The following is a 16,801-nucleotide window of genomic DNA, read 5'->3' as shown; positions in this document are numbered from 1 at the left end:
ATAACAAGTTTCAACAAAGACAACCACAGAACGTCACAATTTTCATTTCAAACAAAAATGTGCAGTCCTCTTGCACAAGAGAGGAACCAAAACACTTTCATACATAAAGGATGTATCACAAATATGGGGAAGTCATCACTCTTCATACCACATGATATCAAGGATAGATATTTATTATCATTTTCAAGGAGACAATGTACAATATTCAAGCAACCAATATGATAAAGGTATATTAATAGTAAGCCTTGCTAGATATTTTCATTTTTGTCAAAATATGTGTTATATGTAATATCTCTAACATCTGACTTTATGCTTGTAATATTTAAGATAGAGAAGTTACATGTACATTTTTATTAATATAAAAGCATGAATATCAAACATAAAACACAATAAACTTTGTGTGTGATGTTTGCACTTGTATAACATACAAGATTTATATTATCTTAAATAAGGATTTATCGTTTGCTCATATACACTGAAGTTAGTAATAGGAAAGTTGAACATTAAGGCAATCATTAAAAGAATTAACTTATTTCTTTAATGAATAGCTTACATGAATGATATGAATGTCAATCATTAAGTGAAAAATATAGCACATCCAAATTTGGCAAGTAAAAATAAATATAGTGATACATAACATTCTGTTGATATTGGCTGGTCAAATTATTTTTATAAATAGCCTTTAACTTAGTGCAAAATTCTGTCATTTATATGAATGCACTCTTTCTTGTAAGGTAAATATGAAAATATAAAGTTTGCATTTCTAAGGCAAAACTTTTGCAGCCAACTAATTACATGAATTAATTAAAGAGTTGTATTAATAATTCAGGTCCCTCATAGAACATCTATAATTTTATATTGGATTGCTGTATTTAATATCTGCACTTTATCAGTATCAGCAAAATCCATAGAGAGTATATTATATATCTTGTAGCAACATTTTGGATAAAGTTAAATTAAAAACAACAAAACAATGTTTATTATAATAAAAATCACAGCAGATGAATATCTAGCAGACTGTAGCTGAAAAGAAATAATTATTCTTAAAAATTATTGTTGTTATTATATTGGTTGTATACTGGTAAAAGTAAATAAAATTTGTGTGTTGCACACAATATATACTGTAGTTGTGTAACGAAAAACAGTCAAAGAAAAGACTGAAAACTGAAATCAAGGAAAAGAGTTGAAGTGTATCAATGGAAAACTTCAGAAAACAAGGTTATTAGAGGAAAAGTGTATTTTCATGTTACAAAGATGGAAAAGAAAAGAAATACATGCATATCAACCTGGAAGGATAAACAAATCAACATCCACTGACTGAAATAAATAAACAATAGAAAGTACAAGAATGCAAAAGGAATGAATTAGAATAATAATGGGTACATAGTTACATGTAATGAGGCGCATTCCTTCTGTTTCAAACATTTTAACCATAGCGTTACAGTACAGAGGACTAGAACTCGAACCTAGGTCTAGGACCTGGTCGAGACTGCATTTTACACTGAAATTTCTATGTAGCCATTTTAAATAATTTATATACTCACTGAAAATTTACTATCAATTGTCTCCATGTTGCAAACTAGATGTATAAAATCTATAAATCATTTTAGGTAAATTTGTCATTTTAACTCTTAACCTCTTAACTGGGTATGACGTAATACTCCGTTCTGGCTCTACTGATTTATAATGGGCATGACGGGATACTACGTTCTCATGTTCTTACTGCTGATATCTGTTGTGTATGACGAGATACTTTGTAAAATTACTTTCTTCTTTGTTTCACCAGATGGCTCTGACTTCCAGACTGTTGTAACCGTTAGAGTTAGCGGGAAGCAACGAACACAGCCCGACGTTCAGTTCTATCGTGTATGCAATAATGGCTCAGGCAAATCGGAAGCGACGGCGTGTTTTTCCTGCTGAGGAAATCCGAGATATATATTGTAGTTGTAAATCTCGCATATTGTAAAAAGTACAACAAGGACCAATAAAAGAATAAACAATACCTAAATGGTATGCCATGGAGCACAGAAATATTAACTAAAATATTGGTTTACGAAATTCATCAATTTATCAACAAAAATTCCCAGGGCAGATTGGGCTTTCGACGAGGAAATTACCCAGTTAAGAGGTTAAGTTCAAACAGTTTTGATTATTGCTCATCGAATATTTATTTTTAAACAAGAAAATGTACATTCTTATTTGGTAAGATGTATAAGTGCATGACATGAATATGCCAATGGTACTTCATTAACATGAAAACTTAGATAAACATTATACATTGCCTAGTTTACCCATTTTCTATTCTAACAGAATAGATAAAGACTAAACTAAACAATGGACAATGATCAATTAAAATCGTATGCATATTCATGTTGACGAAAATAAGTCAAAATCTTTTAATACATTTCTGTACTGTGTATCTAAAATATCTATTTGGCGGTTATGTCAAGACAGGTAGTTCACTCTAATGAACTTAATGTTTCATTTTTCTAAGCAGTTTTTGTTCGCGATCGATTTTGTCACATATCTGTTGGCTTCGTCAGGCATGTAGTGGCTTGCTGCAGGTGTATATATGTACTTGCAGAAATGAATGCACCTCATACAACATGCAAATAACATTGGTTCAACACGTAATGGTAGATTCAATTTTCACAAATTCTTCTCGTAAAATACATGCGTATTTCCACAATGATTGCGAACACATTCCCAAAACCACATGACACGTATTTACCAATAGGTTCCACACTTGGTGACCTAGATTTACTCCTTCGTCGTGTGTCATCTGAATGAATAATGAGGAAACAAAATGAATAATTCCTAGACTTGTGGAAAACCTTAGAAATTTACATCACAAGATCAACAAAACTGACTCATTTTGGTAGGATTTAATAATACATAAAACAGAAAAATGTGGAAAGCAGTATTCATAGATTTCTCAGGCAATTATCACATGTTATTATTCTCCAAGCACAAATACAACATGTCATTATGAAACATTATTGTTGTGCAAAGTTATAAAGCAATTATTTGGATCAAGAAATTTAAAACAGCTCTAGAATAGAGAAATTATTATACTATTTTTATGTAACAAGCTCTTGTTCAATATTTTCAAAACTGTAGTTAAATTTATGAAACATGAAATTTAAACACAGACAGGAAAGTGATGATATTTTTTAAATTCTGAAACTAGTTAGAATTGTGCTATTTGATTAATCAAAATACAGGAATAAATTAATTAAAATTTTTATCAAATTTTGTAAAAATTAAGTTATATCATCATCTAACACCAAAATTTAGAAACATAGTAAGGTACTGAGGTCATAATCTCCAATTCTATTTCTGAAAATTTTATTCAAACAATGCCTGGATATTTGTCAAAGAAAGCATTATTATATTACAAAATTAATAAGCAATAAGCTTACAATTAAAAGTTTTAATTTTGGATCTGCTTTGCGTGGTAACTGACTATAAAATATTTTGCAAAAATTATCAATTTGAAGTAATTTTCTTATTAATAAAAGAAACTGCATGGAATTTTATTTACTTAAAATATTTTCATGTCTATGTTTATATTTATTATTATTATTATTATTTTTGAAGAATCCATATGGATATATTAGTGCACAATTACATATGTAAAATATAGTATTAATTTTGGAGATATGTTGAAAGTGAATAGAACATCAGTCATTCTAAAATAACTACTAAAAGCTACTTTCTAGACTAAAGTGAAGTAAAAAGATACTAGACTACATAGTATGGGCAATACATACATTAATAAACAGATTAGTATTTGAAGTAAAATTAGAACTAAGATTGAATGGAATTCTGTGCTGAAATACAATGTGTTTTGAATAAAATATTCAAAAGATCTTATGAAGAAAATATAAATTCAGATACAATTGCAGTAATGTGTTTCTCTGTATTCACGAAAATTAGAAAATTTATACTTCATGAATTGATACATGTAGAATAATATAGAATAATAGTAATACAACTCTACTTGCAATGGCTGAACATTTGAATTACTTAATAACAATAACCCATGGTGCAACAGCTTATGAAGGCCAGAGTCTATCTACCGACTGTGGATCTCACTCCCACATTCCTCAGCAGAGGTAGGCAATCATCCATAAAACCATGAAAAAAAACTTCATCGTGCACAAAAATTTGCATAAATTTGTAAAATCTAGGCACCACTCTTCTCTTCAGTTCTTGTGCTGTACTCTCATAGAATCATGTTATTTGCAGCCGTTAGTGGGCCACACAATGATGTTAGCCCCAGGTCTCCTAATATTTAAATAAGCATCCATGTATTTGTTGTAACTGTCATTACATTTCATTTGTTAATAGTTTTAATAACAACATATCTCCAATGTGTAAAACTAACAACATCTCTCCAATGTGTTAAACTGTTGAATAAATAAAGTTCAGTCACTGCAAACATATTTTTATAATTCTAGTATTATTACTATGAATGCAAATATACTGATAACCTGCAATAATAAAATATTATGATTATTAAAATATCTACATTACAACAAGTTCAAAGTGCATTACTGCACATATAATGATAATTGCCAATATTTTTTGTAATTCAGTATTTCCATTAACAGTGTATAACTGATTCATCTGTTCCAGTTTTCTGTAAAAATTCTAAAAATTAATTCATCATTCTTCTTAGAATCACAGTAAAATTCATTAAGTAAGAAGGTGGATGATTCATTAATTTTGTTCATAAAATATGTTTGTCATTTCATATGGGATTGGTAAAATATCTGTTTTTTACATCTGTAAAAATTTCATAGCAGAACATCCGCAATATGTGTGTTAAGAAAAATATTGTTAAATATTTTAAAATAAAATTAATATGTTAGGTTATAAAAGGTGCTATTAAAATAAGCTACTGAAATAAATATGAGTGTATATGCTGACTTCCATATTTCCTGTATGTAAAGCAATGTTGTTAAAACATGAAGCCTGAAAATTGATTATTACCTAAGATTGTGCAAAAAAATTGCATTATTTTGTAAACAATAACATGTATAAATAAAGAATTTGTTCTAATAGTTTCAACAGTTCTTTTAATTGCTTAATGCTAGTAATGGGTTTTTTCAGTACTTGTCCTTACTAGCAAATCTGCAACATGAGAAAGTAGAATTAATTCTTCAACTTCTAAATAAATACAAAGTCAAATGATCAGTTTTGTACCAAAATAACAAAAAATCAACCTTACCTATCACCCAAAGACTGAAGTCCAAGCTTGCCGATCCAGCTTCATTTGTTGCGGTGATTGTGTAAGTACCGGTGTCCTCCCTTGACAGCGAGTAAATAGCAATGGTGGAGCAGTCTTCGTCTTCATACACTGCACACTGCTTTCCAGGGGTGAGTGGTTCGCCATTCTTCTTCCACGTTATCTCTGGTGTTGGGTAACCAGAAAACTTGACCTCGATCTTCCATTGGTTGGTAACACGGAGTTTCTGAGACTGGAGGCTTTCGTCAGACTCTAACTTCGGTGGCTCTGCAAGATGGAGTATAAATGTTTAAATTTCTAAATTCCAAACAATTGCAAAACAAGAGTTGGTGATTATTTCATATATATTGGAAACTAAAGTTGAGGCTAATTAATAGGTACTTTGCTGGTTGATTTTTCTCTTTAAGTCCATTTTATGAACAGACAGGCTAATCGGGACTGGACCTACAGTTTAAAGTAGGATCTGAAGCACTATGTGACCACTGGGTATCAAACCAAGGACCCCTTGATTACAAGGCAATGGCATTAGCACTGTGCCATCAGAGTGGCACCTGGTACTCTACTGGTAATGTAAGTGTTTAAATATACAGTTTCTCTTCCTAAAGCAAAACCCATTGCAGTTATCTGGTTACAGGCATTACTTAAGGAGGTTAATGAACGATTCTTTATAATTTTATTTGGTTTGATTCGATTTTTATTATTTAGTGTTACTAAATAACTCTCTTAGCTATGCCGATGAGGATGAGTGATGATATGATGAAATTGGTGAAAGGACACTCACAAAGAACACCCATGCTCAGGTAAAAGGTAAAGTGCTCCCCTGTGCTTAGTACCATGCCATGAAGGCGTATAGAGGGTGTGGGGGTAACGCCCTACACTTTCTTGATCCGGTCGTGAGTGGGGGTGATGTGATCAGCATCACGCCCCTGACTGCCTTTACCCCTCAGGGTTTCCCCCAGGTACCCATGTCATTCGATGCTGGGTGGGTGGCGGGGCTGTTTCCGTTAGAAAAGTTCCTGGATTTGAACCGGCCGGGGATCGAACCCGGGACCTAGCATGGTAGTCAGACACGTTACCGACTGAGCCACCACGGCCACCCATGCTCAGGGCAGAATTCAAATCTGGGACCACTTGCATCGTAGTGCACCATTTAGGTCGGCCATTTATTCTGTAACTTCTGCATAAATTGTTTTATAAATTAATAAACAATAATAATACAGTGGAACCCTGATATTATGTTCCTGGATTTTACATTTTCCCACATTATAGATTCAATCTTCATGGTCTCAATAGAGCAAATATGTAAGAAAATTTTCCCCGATTTTACATTTTCATCTTGAACCCATGAAAAAATAAAACTGAGATTTCACTGTAAATAATCATAAATTATTACCATGGATAGTTAGTTTGCAAGATGTTTCAGTAATTCCGGCTTCATTCCTTGCCTGACACATGTAGATGGCTTCCGAAGCTTCGGTTGTTTCTGTGATGGTATATTTGGCAACACGGTTTTCATAGACCATGCTCTTGGACTTGAAAGATTTGCCATTTCTCAACCTAGAAAATACAAGAACATACTCAGAGGGGAAATAAAATAATTAAAGAAAACATGAAATTCAGCCAAACCAGGAAATTTTGGGGTTAGTAATCTCAACTGAAAGATTTAAACTGAGAAGGAAAATGAACATGTGACTGTTATGTTGTTAAAAACCCATAATATCTCACACAATGTGTTGTCAAAATTGTCAACACAAAACAAACAAATCTGTAGGACATATTTGATTTTGATATCTTCATATATTTCATCGGGAAGCTGTTTGTTTGTTGTCCATTAAAAACAAAATGGGTGTGTCAGTACTACAGTACATTTATACCCATCTCATGATGTGAGAAAATCCTGTTACCTAAATACATTAGCAAATAGACATGTGGTAGTTGTAAATGCATTATTATTATTCCTTTGTCTACTTTATGTTCCTCTTCTTTTTCCTTTTTAAAAAATCCTGTATCTATTTTCTCATTTGTCCTGAAGATGGCATTAATAAATGCTGAAAATCCTTGAGAATATCAAAATGTGTTATGGATCTGCTTATTTTCTTGTTGATTGTGAAATAAATCAACAAATATGTTTCAACACTGTGTAATATAGAAAGACAGAAAGAGATACAAATATCGAGTATAAAGGGGGTAGAGAGAGAGAGACAGAGAGAGAGAGAGACAGAGACACAGAGAGACAGAGAGACAGAGAGACAGAGAGAGAGAGAGAGAGAGATAATCTAATTAGCCAAAGAAAGTGGAGCACACCTGAAAATATTTTCTCCGATCTTAAGCTTGTGAAAGAATCCTGTAAAACATCACTGTGATATTGACAACTAAATTTGAACACATCTTTCAGTGTAAAGTTTCCAAAACTACAAAATCTAGAAAGAACAGTGGCATACTGTTAGCAAATAACCGATCACTCACCATTTGATCTCGGGTGTTGGAATGCCTCCAATGACGCACGATAAGGTAACAGTCTGCTTGAGGCCGCAGGTGACGTTCTTCAGAGGCTCCTGGATTGTTGGAGCTTCGGCTTCGACTGGAGCTGCAATCCTGATGTACCTCGTGTTGTGAGAGGGTGGACTCGGTCCTACTTGGTTAAATGCAGTCACACGGAACATGTACTCCATGTTGTACTGCAGCTCAGTTACTTTGTACGCAGTCTCTGTGATTGTGAAAGACTCGTTCACCTTGTTCCATCTGCAACAGCATGGATATTAACACTGATTAATAGATCTTTATATTTCTCTAGGTCATAGGGTTTATCTAGAATTTTCTATCACAAGGGGTGAGGGTGAGATAGTTTTTATGGAAGCATAAAAATAAAATTTACAATTAAAATGATAGGCCTTTATGAAAAAGCTTAAGAGAGCACTGCAAAAAAATTAAAGGGGTTATGGCATGTGTGGGTAGATAATAAAAAAATCTTGTTCACTAGAAACTGATTTATCTAAATTTAATGGAATCACAACAATTTCAGATAAAGAAAAATTCAGATAATTTAAATTGTATTGTGTTAAACATGTATTGTACATTAAAAAATTACAGTGAATATAGATATAGCACAATCAAAAATAAAATTATGTTAATAACATATTATGCAGGAATCACTTGTGCATGCTATTGCATGTTGATCATTGTGGTAGAAAAATGTTTTCATGAATTTTTAAAACCTACAAAAAAAATTTCAGGTAAAACTGGATTTTCAGATAAATTAGTTTCAAGTGTATTTGCAAAAATTAATTAAGAGCATTTGTTGTCTTTTTAATATGTTCAATAGGGATTGGTCTAGTGGTGTGCCAAAGGAGGGGTTAGTGGGGACCATAGTCCCCTTGCTTTTACAAAACAATTTCAAATTCAGGAAAAAAATAGCAAATTGAAAAACTGATTGCTCGAGAAACGAAGGCATAACCAAACCTCGCAACCTAAGAGTCATGTCAGCCTCTTAGAAAATTTCTGGGTATACCACTGGTTGAGCACAATTTATTGGATGATAGTAATAATCGACCAGCACTGGTATATCAATCTGTTGTTTCCACACTTAAATTGAGTGCAAATATCTGCAACTTTTCTTTTTAGTTATTTTTATGAACATCAAGGCAAAATGTGTGTACAGTGTTTTTATAAAATAAATATTTAAATACACAGTTTTCTTCTGTTAGTTACGGTACCAGAATGATACATTATTGAATTACGGTAAATTATATACTAGAACTTTACAAGAATCAGAAAAAATGCCACTAAATTTGAACTGATACTTTCTGATACTTATACATCATCTGTTACTCATTTACGGTGTGTGTGATCAAATTGAAGAAAATATAAAGCTTGACAATAACCAAATGAAGAATAAATCCACTTACGAGAATTCCTCCCTGTCATGATATTCCAGGAGGTAATTTGTGATCGGAGAATTTCCATCCGACTCGGGAGCCTTCCAGTGAAGAGTCACAGACTCATCCGTCACCTCAATGACTTCTGGCATGCCAGGCTGGCTTGGAGGTTCTGAAATAATAATATTCGTCAAAACATAAGTCCGAATTTGGAGAAAACAACAATACACACAATATTACGTGCAATCTTTTCCACTCTTTCTACCAATGGTACATGCTCACCTCATTCACTTTCCTCAATGCTTTCAAAAAAGGAGAAATCTGGAACTTATTTTATAGCATGGCGTCAGGTTACATTACGTTATTTTAATTTAGTTTATATTATGTTGTGTTGTTAAAATTTGAAATGGGTGCATCACCACTTTAGGCTATTTGCACCCATCTCAAGATGTGAGGAGTTATCCTCTTATCTAAGAACCATGCCAAATGTTGAAATTAGGGTGGTAAATCTCCATGAAAGGTAAAAATGCAAGACTGGATAGGGGTCTGCACAAGTTGTGTTGTGTTATGTTATGTTATGTTATTAACACGATGTTCTAAAGTGGTTAAAAGGCTGGTTAAGTGCAGCTGTTGTGTTCCAAAGAATATCTTGAGACTTGGCAGATAGTATGTAAATCATTAATTCATTAATTGATGGAGATCGTCAAAAACAGAATAGTTAATATGTAGTTTTAACATTAAAAAGTAAGAACACATTGTTTAGTACATAAACATTACAGGCAAAGATAGTTAATGTAAGGAATTATCTGAAAATTAAGAGAAGACTATGCAATGTCTTACCTATCAAGATCAAATTGAGCTCGGCACTGGCTTCTCCACAGTTGTTGGAGAGTTTGAGGACATACGTTCCTATATCTTCTTCCTCCACCTTCTTAATTGTCAAGCTTGCAAACTCCTCTGATAATGTCTGCGTTACCTGAAAGACATGAATAATGCACTTGAAATTAATGAGTACACAATTAAGTTCCATCACATTTTAAAAGATAAGTATATTATTTTATTTATTTATTTAGTTCTTATTTTATATGGTAGAGATTAAGGCTCGTGCCTTGTCTTACACTCAATCATAATATTATATAGTAATTCATAATATAAAAGAAATCTCTTCCCCACCATGGCCGCTCAGTCTAAGGAGGAAGCTTTGGGCACCGGCTACAGAACACCTGCGAAACAACTTTTCTCCTGAGCTTTCAGCCTGTTCATGAGAATGATGACCACCCACATTGTGAGGAAATTGGGCAGCTACAAGTGAGTAGCATAACCTGTTCATGGAAAACTATAAGAATGAGCTTGCATTACAATTAATAAAATGAAAGGACTGGTTCATCACCAACTTTGCAATAAGCTGATTACAAATTTTCAATATTCGCTTTCAATAGTGAAGCCAGAAGAAAAGGCAGAATAGAAGATGAGATATTGTCAGGAGAACGACATGAGTTAATACAGTGTGCTCTCTTTAATTCGAACTTGGATAATTTGAATTATTGGATAATTCGAACAAAAGCACATTCCCCTTGAAACCCCTATCTAAAACAATGTTAAAAATGACTACTTAATTCGAATTTTGAAGGTTAAATTTGGATAATTCAAAGTCAGGTTTCCAATAATTTAACATAAATCTTCCCAAGAAAGACCAAAGTGGTTGGCTACATAAGAAATTCCAACAGATGACTCGTCTCCCTTTTCTACTTGAAAAGGTTGTTTTTATGGTTAACAGATGTATCAACGGCAGATAAGAGAATCCGCAGAGCTTTTGTTTGTAGGAATGTGACCTTCACCCTCTCAGAAACAAGTTGAGAGGGGAGCGGATAGCCGGACACAAGGGGATATTTGTCTGTGTGTTTTAGTGGAGTCACAATGTCGAAAAGTGGTGCGTACAGTAGCTTAACATTAGATAAGAAAGTTGAAGTGCTTAGAGAGGTAGAGAAAGGAATGAAAAACTATCACGTGATGCGAATATTCCAATAAGTGTACTGTTCCTGGATGGAGATATGGATAAAACATAGCAGTTGTAAGGTAAGGTGTACTGTTTGCGTATTAATGCAGTTTTATGTTTAATACAATGTGTTATTTCATTGGTGTGTTTTTTTTATTATATTCTGGTTAATTCGAATTTTGGATAATTCAATTTTTTTTCGTAGCCCCTTGGAGTTCGAATTAAAAAGAGTCCACTGTATACCCTAAATACCACACAAAATATGCGCACAGGAGATGTAGAATGTAGAAAACGCAGACTCCACCAGGATTCAACCCTGGGTCTCGGTAGTTCAATAGGTAGAGCAATGACATGGTATGCCACAATCTCAGATACGAGTCCTAGTGGAGCCTGCATTTTTCTGCTGAAATTTCTAGAAAAGATGCATACATGGGTTAAAAGATCACCTTTATGTTTTAACTTGTTTGCTGGAGTGGTTGGTTGAACATGTAGGCAGCATGTACCCTTCCCGCACCACCACTTCTACTGCCATTAATGATTGCAACAGGATAGAAATGCATTGAGTGAACTGACATAAGGTTCAAATTAGGAGTATAACAGTGTACAAGTGTGCACCTCCTGAAAAAGAGCACTGATTTGTCTGTTTGGTTTGTCTGTTGTGTAAGGTATACATACGTTTATTGCTTTACGTCTTTACATTTGAGTTTGTATTATGAATTTCTATTATAACCTGCAGCGTGACAACCCTTGAGGGCCAGTGCCTACCAAATGACTGCCGGTCTCACTCCCACATGCCTCAGAGGTGGAAGATCATCCGATCAGTTAAGGGGTGATGTGTGGTCAGCACAATGAACCTCCAGTCTCTAGTACTTCTTCCCTCAAACTAGAAGTCCCAAACTTCCCCCCCCCCAAAAAAAAATGGTTGCTGGGACAATATGATGTTGAAATTGAAGTGCCCGAGTGATATTTTCTTGCAGTGATCTGATCTGAACTAATTTTTATCTTATGTAAAACGATACAAATTAATAATTATAATACATACCCTTTTAGATTTCTGAACAACCTTTCCGTTGACAGTCCATTCATCTTTTGGTTGTGGTGTGGCTGTGTATTTGATTTCAATGTTGACATCCTCACCCTTCTTCACCTTGTATTCCTTCTTCACGGAATCAATATTTATTCTTGGCGCTTTCTCTATTACTACATGGAGGAAATTGAAAAGGAAAAGACGTAAGTTTCCTGACACAGCAATGCCATCTACGATCTAAACTTAATCCATTTCTAATTTTCTCTGTATAGCTTTAGTTGACGCACCTCTCACGTATTTGAAGTGGTTACTAATTTCAATCAATGACTACATTATGTAAACATCACAATACAATTTTTTCCTTTTAAAAGAAAATTGTGTGTTTTTGGGGAACATTGTGACAACATTTCAAAGAGCTACAATACTGCCTGAGTGAGTTAAATGTATGTGTGCATCAGCACTGGCTATATTCACCTTTCACAGTATTTGGGGAAGGAGCTCTTTATCTAAAATCTAAAACTAAAGTTAAAAATGAGGTATAAACATTTTTAAGTTAAGAGTGTAGGGTGTATATAGAGCAGTGCAGAACACTTAAATCATCATCATCATCATCCTTCGCCGTTTCCTGTCTCTGGCTCAAATAAAAAATTCAATTTTCCTAAGTTAAGATTTTTTCATGGATTTTTTTAAATTGTATCTCTAGAGATACTAAAACACCCCAAACAGATTGTAGAATACATGACATTCTGCAAAACCAGGTATTTTGGCAACCTCAGCAATGAGTACTTTCAGCAAGTTATATCATACACATCATTTCTCAGAATATACAATATTGGCACCTTAGAATCAATCAATCAATATACAAATTTAAACAAAAAACAAAATTACCTTCAACCTTCAGTTTTGTAGATGTCTTCACATTAACAGCAACGCAAGTATACTCTGCCTGATCGTCAAATGCGGCCTTCTTAATCACCAATTTTCTAACAGTTCCTTCATCTAGGATGGTGTATTTTTCTGACTTCTTGATATCTTTACCATTCCTAGAAACAAGAGAATTTTGTCCAAAAATAATTTTCATTTCATTGAATGTTTATCTTTTTGTTTTAATTTCTAAGCATTAAAAAGGTAATTTATAGTAAATAGAAAATTAAATATGTGGATGACTAAAGAGATTATACATGGTTAACTAAAGGTTTCTATAAACTTTTTCAATCTGAAGATGATTTGATACATGTATATATTTGCTAAACTAAGTCATCCGCTAGTAATATTTTTCATTGTACTTTTAAATGTTTCTTTTTAATACCCTTAATTGATTCTTTCAGAACTTACTTTTGCCAAACTACATCAACATCAGATCTTGAGAGCTCAACAGTCAATGTGACATCATTATTCGCAGGTACAAGTGTGAATTCAGGAAGCCTTGTGATGAAATCAACCATTGGTTCTGCAATAACAAAATTACAATTAGTTTGCTTATCCTCTGCATGTGCAATGGTGTTAATAAAATTGCAAAGAATAAATTCAATTCTCTATAGCTATATAACTGGCAGTGTCAAAACTGTGATTATTGAGAGAAAGTAGTGTGTAAAGCATGGCTAGTGAGAATGCAATGTGCAATGATTAGTGAGAAGGCTATGCAAAACTATTTCTATGGAGAAAACCATTTAACTGGTATGTATTCAATGTGAAAAAACATGATTAATGAGAATTTATTGTGACAACTGTGATTAGCAGGCAAGATACATGAAATCTTTGACAAGCAGAAAATTAATGTGAAAACTGACAAGCAGAAGAGTAATGTTGAAACTCTGACTAGCAGGAAAGTAACATAAAAAGTGACTAGCAGGAAGTAAAATGAAAACTGTAAGTAGCAGGAAAGTAGTGTACAAAATTTGACAAGCAAGAAAAGAAATGTGAAAACTGTGACTAGCAGGAACGTAATGTGACATCTGTGACTAGCAGGAAAGTAATGTGACATCTGTGACTAGAAGGAAAGTAATGTGACATCTGTGACTAGCAGGAACGTAATGCGACATCTGTGACTAGCAGGAAAGTAATGCGACATCTGTGACAAGCAGGAAAGTAATGTGAACTAGCAGGAAAGTAATGGGACATCTGTGACTAGCAGCAAAGTAATGCGACATCTGTGACTAGCAGGAAAGTAATGCAACATCTGTGACTAGCAGGAAAGTAATGCGACATCTGTGACTAGCAGGAAAGTAATGCGACATCTGTGACTAGCAGGAAAGTAATGTGAACTAGCAGGAAAGTAATGGGACATCTGTGACTAGCAGGAAAGTAATGCAACATCTGTGACTAGCAGGAAAGTAATGGGACATCTGTGACTAGCAGGAAAGTAATGCGACATCTGTGACTAGCAGGAAAGTAATGCGACATCTGTGACTAGCAGGAAAGTAATGTGAACTAGCAGGAAAGTAATGGGACATCTGTGACTAGCAGCAAAGTAATGCGACATCTGTGACTAGCAGGAAAGTAATGCGACATCTGTGACTAGCAGGAAAGTAATGCGACATCTGTGACTAGCAGGAAAGTAATGCAACATCTGTGACTAGCAGGAAAGTAATGGGACATCTGTGACTAGCAGGAAAGTAATGCGACATCTGTGACTAGCAGGAAAGTAATGCGACATCTGTGACTAGCAGGAAAGTAATGTGACATCTGTGACTAGCAGGAAAGTAATGTGACATCTGTGACTAGCAGGAAAGTAATGTGACATCTGTGACTAGGAGGAAAGTAATGTGACATCTGTGACTAACAGGAAAAGCAATGTGAAAAAGATTAGAAGAACTGGTAGTCAGTGGTAACAGTGGTCAGAATATGTGAGATAAGAAGTAAAAAAAAAGTTTATGGCAATAAGACTTACAAAAAAGAAACTCACCTTCCACTTTGAGGTTGGCTGTTGAGGTTTGTTCTCCAACTTGGCATGAATATTCACCAGCATCCTCCAAAAGAGAGTTGTAAACCATAAGCTTTTGGCGTTTGCCATCGATGGCCAGCTGAATGTGTTCTGAGAACTGTATCTCTTTCCCATCCTTAAACCACCTGACAAGGGCATCACCTTTGGTGAGCTCAATTTCAAATTTAGCTCTTTCACCCTTTGCAACCGTAACATCTTGCATTTTGGTGATTATTTCTGGTGGGAGCTCTGTAATAAAGTGATAATCATAACATCATTAGACATCAACTGTTTGAATATTTGTTTGTAAGAAATTGGAGAGAGTTTCAAAACAGTGACAAACATAGGTAATTTTCAACCAAAAGAATTCAAAATATCAATTTAATTTACACAAAATCCAATAATGATTACTAAGTTTACTTGAAAGAACATGAAGCACAATGCATCATTTCTAGTGTGTTTCAGCTATTTCAGGTTATGTAGGGAGTGGAGTTTATCAGTTCATCTACAACAAAAAAGAAAAGGAAGAAGTATTGTAAATTTGTATCCAGTACATAACATGGATTCACTGAGAGCCACACTAGTGCCCTTTCCCCTTTTCAATGCATTACCTCGTTACAGAAAGATCATCAATAAATTTATCAATAGAGGAAATTCTACATTTTGCAGAACTAATAGTTTGCGAGACCTCCCAATGATCGATATTGCAGAATAAACCTAACTGAGATAATTTCTATGGTTTTAAGAAAGTCGTGAACTTTATTTTTTCAAGTTATTGTGGTTACCATGACAATGTACATGAAATACAGTAGTAGAGACAGGAAAAAAGAAGACAAAATTCACTATTTCATAGGGCTAACATGTAAAGCCATTTGTACATGATTCAATTGTTATTCAAAGAGAGCACTCAAGATCCAAAAAGAATCAATAATTATAATTGAAAGGCGTTGAACAATGTTCTTATTAGAAATCCTGAAGCTTCAGAAACTGTGCTCATAGATGATCAAAGAAAACGTTCGCAATAATTTCACATTCTATCAAAAGATGGCAATGAATAGGGCATGAAAGAGAAATAAAAATTTTGTCATAATGTATTTTCTCGATATTATAAATGTAATCTGAGACACTAGAAGAGAAACTATGTGATCACAGCAATGCAAAATATTTTCATTCGAGATACACTAAATAATTATTTCCACAGATATATATATGTAGTTTTTAAAATTTTCTTGATCTAAAATTCAATTTTAATATCAATTACACAAAAATATTATATTTTACATTTCACTGTTGAGTCTAATTTATTATCACATCACTAGTTGCTGTGTAATTATACATTACTCTTTGTTGTCTAATCATGATTCAATAAATACCGACAAGAATGTTCCATTAGTTCTCTTGTCCTTTCTCACTACCATACATTTACACTTCCAGTGGCTCTTCACGACAGAAAGAGAGGTTTTTTTTATGCCTCAGTGCTTCGTTTATTATTTTTTGGATAATCAATTTCAATGCCAAATGCTCTGATTGGTCAAGAGTTCATGTTGAAAGGCTATATTTAGAACCAATCCTAAATAATTTAAAGTTAATTTTGAATGCACGAAGAAAAATGACATGTCCTCTGACATCACTTCCTTCTTACATGGAATTCAACCTTTTGTTTGAGGTTCATTCGATCGTGTACTGATTGCTAAAAAAATCATTAGCACATCTACCAGGTTAGTAT

General features: G+C 33.8%; 1 protein-coding gene across 22 annotated transcripts in view; it reads right to left on the bottom strand.

The window, feature by feature from the left end:
- The window catches only part of sls (sallimus), an 854,140-nt gene that overhangs the window by 18,392 nt on the left and 818,947 nt on the right, over positions 1 to 16,801 (bottom strand). For 20 of the 22 annotated variants that reach the window (XM_083122061.1, XM_083122070.1, XM_083122072.1 and 17 more), the window contains 10 exons: positions 15,058 to 15,324; positions 13,488 to 13,602; positions 13,041 to 13,195; positions 12,168 to 12,325; positions 9,970 to 10,105; positions 9,160 to 9,301; positions 7,721 to 7,996; positions 6,648 to 6,811; positions 5,237 to 5,521; positions 2,732 to 2,782 (listed from right to left, as the gene is read on the bottom strand). In XM_083122061.1, the coding sequence (XP_082978187.1) occupies positions 2,732 to 2,782; positions 5,237 to 5,521; positions 6,648 to 6,811; positions 7,721 to 7,996; positions 9,160 to 9,301; positions 9,970 to 10,105; positions 12,168 to 12,325; positions 13,041 to 13,195; positions 13,488 to 13,602; positions 15,058 to 15,324 (1,749 nt within the window). The remainder of the gene's footprint in view (positions 1 to 2,731; positions 2,783 to 5,236; positions 5,522 to 6,647; positions 6,812 to 7,720; positions 7,997 to 9,159; positions 9,302 to 9,969; positions 10,106 to 12,167; positions 12,326 to 13,040; positions 13,196 to 13,487; positions 13,603 to 15,057; positions 15,325 to 16,801) is intronic. The other 2 variants (XM_083122066.1, XM_083122084.1) reach the window with 1 other exon arrangement.

The sequence above is a fragment of the Lepisma saccharinum genome, chromosome 5 (assembly GCF_977018435.1).
Source record: "Lepisma saccharinum chromosome 5, izLepSacc3.1, whole genome shotgun sequence".
In the NCBI taxonomy this organism is placed as follows: domain Eukaryota; kingdom Metazoa; phylum Arthropoda; class Insecta; order Zygentoma; family Lepismatidae; genus Lepisma; species Lepisma saccharinum.
This window is presented reverse-complemented; position numbering and strand designations above follow the sequence as displayed.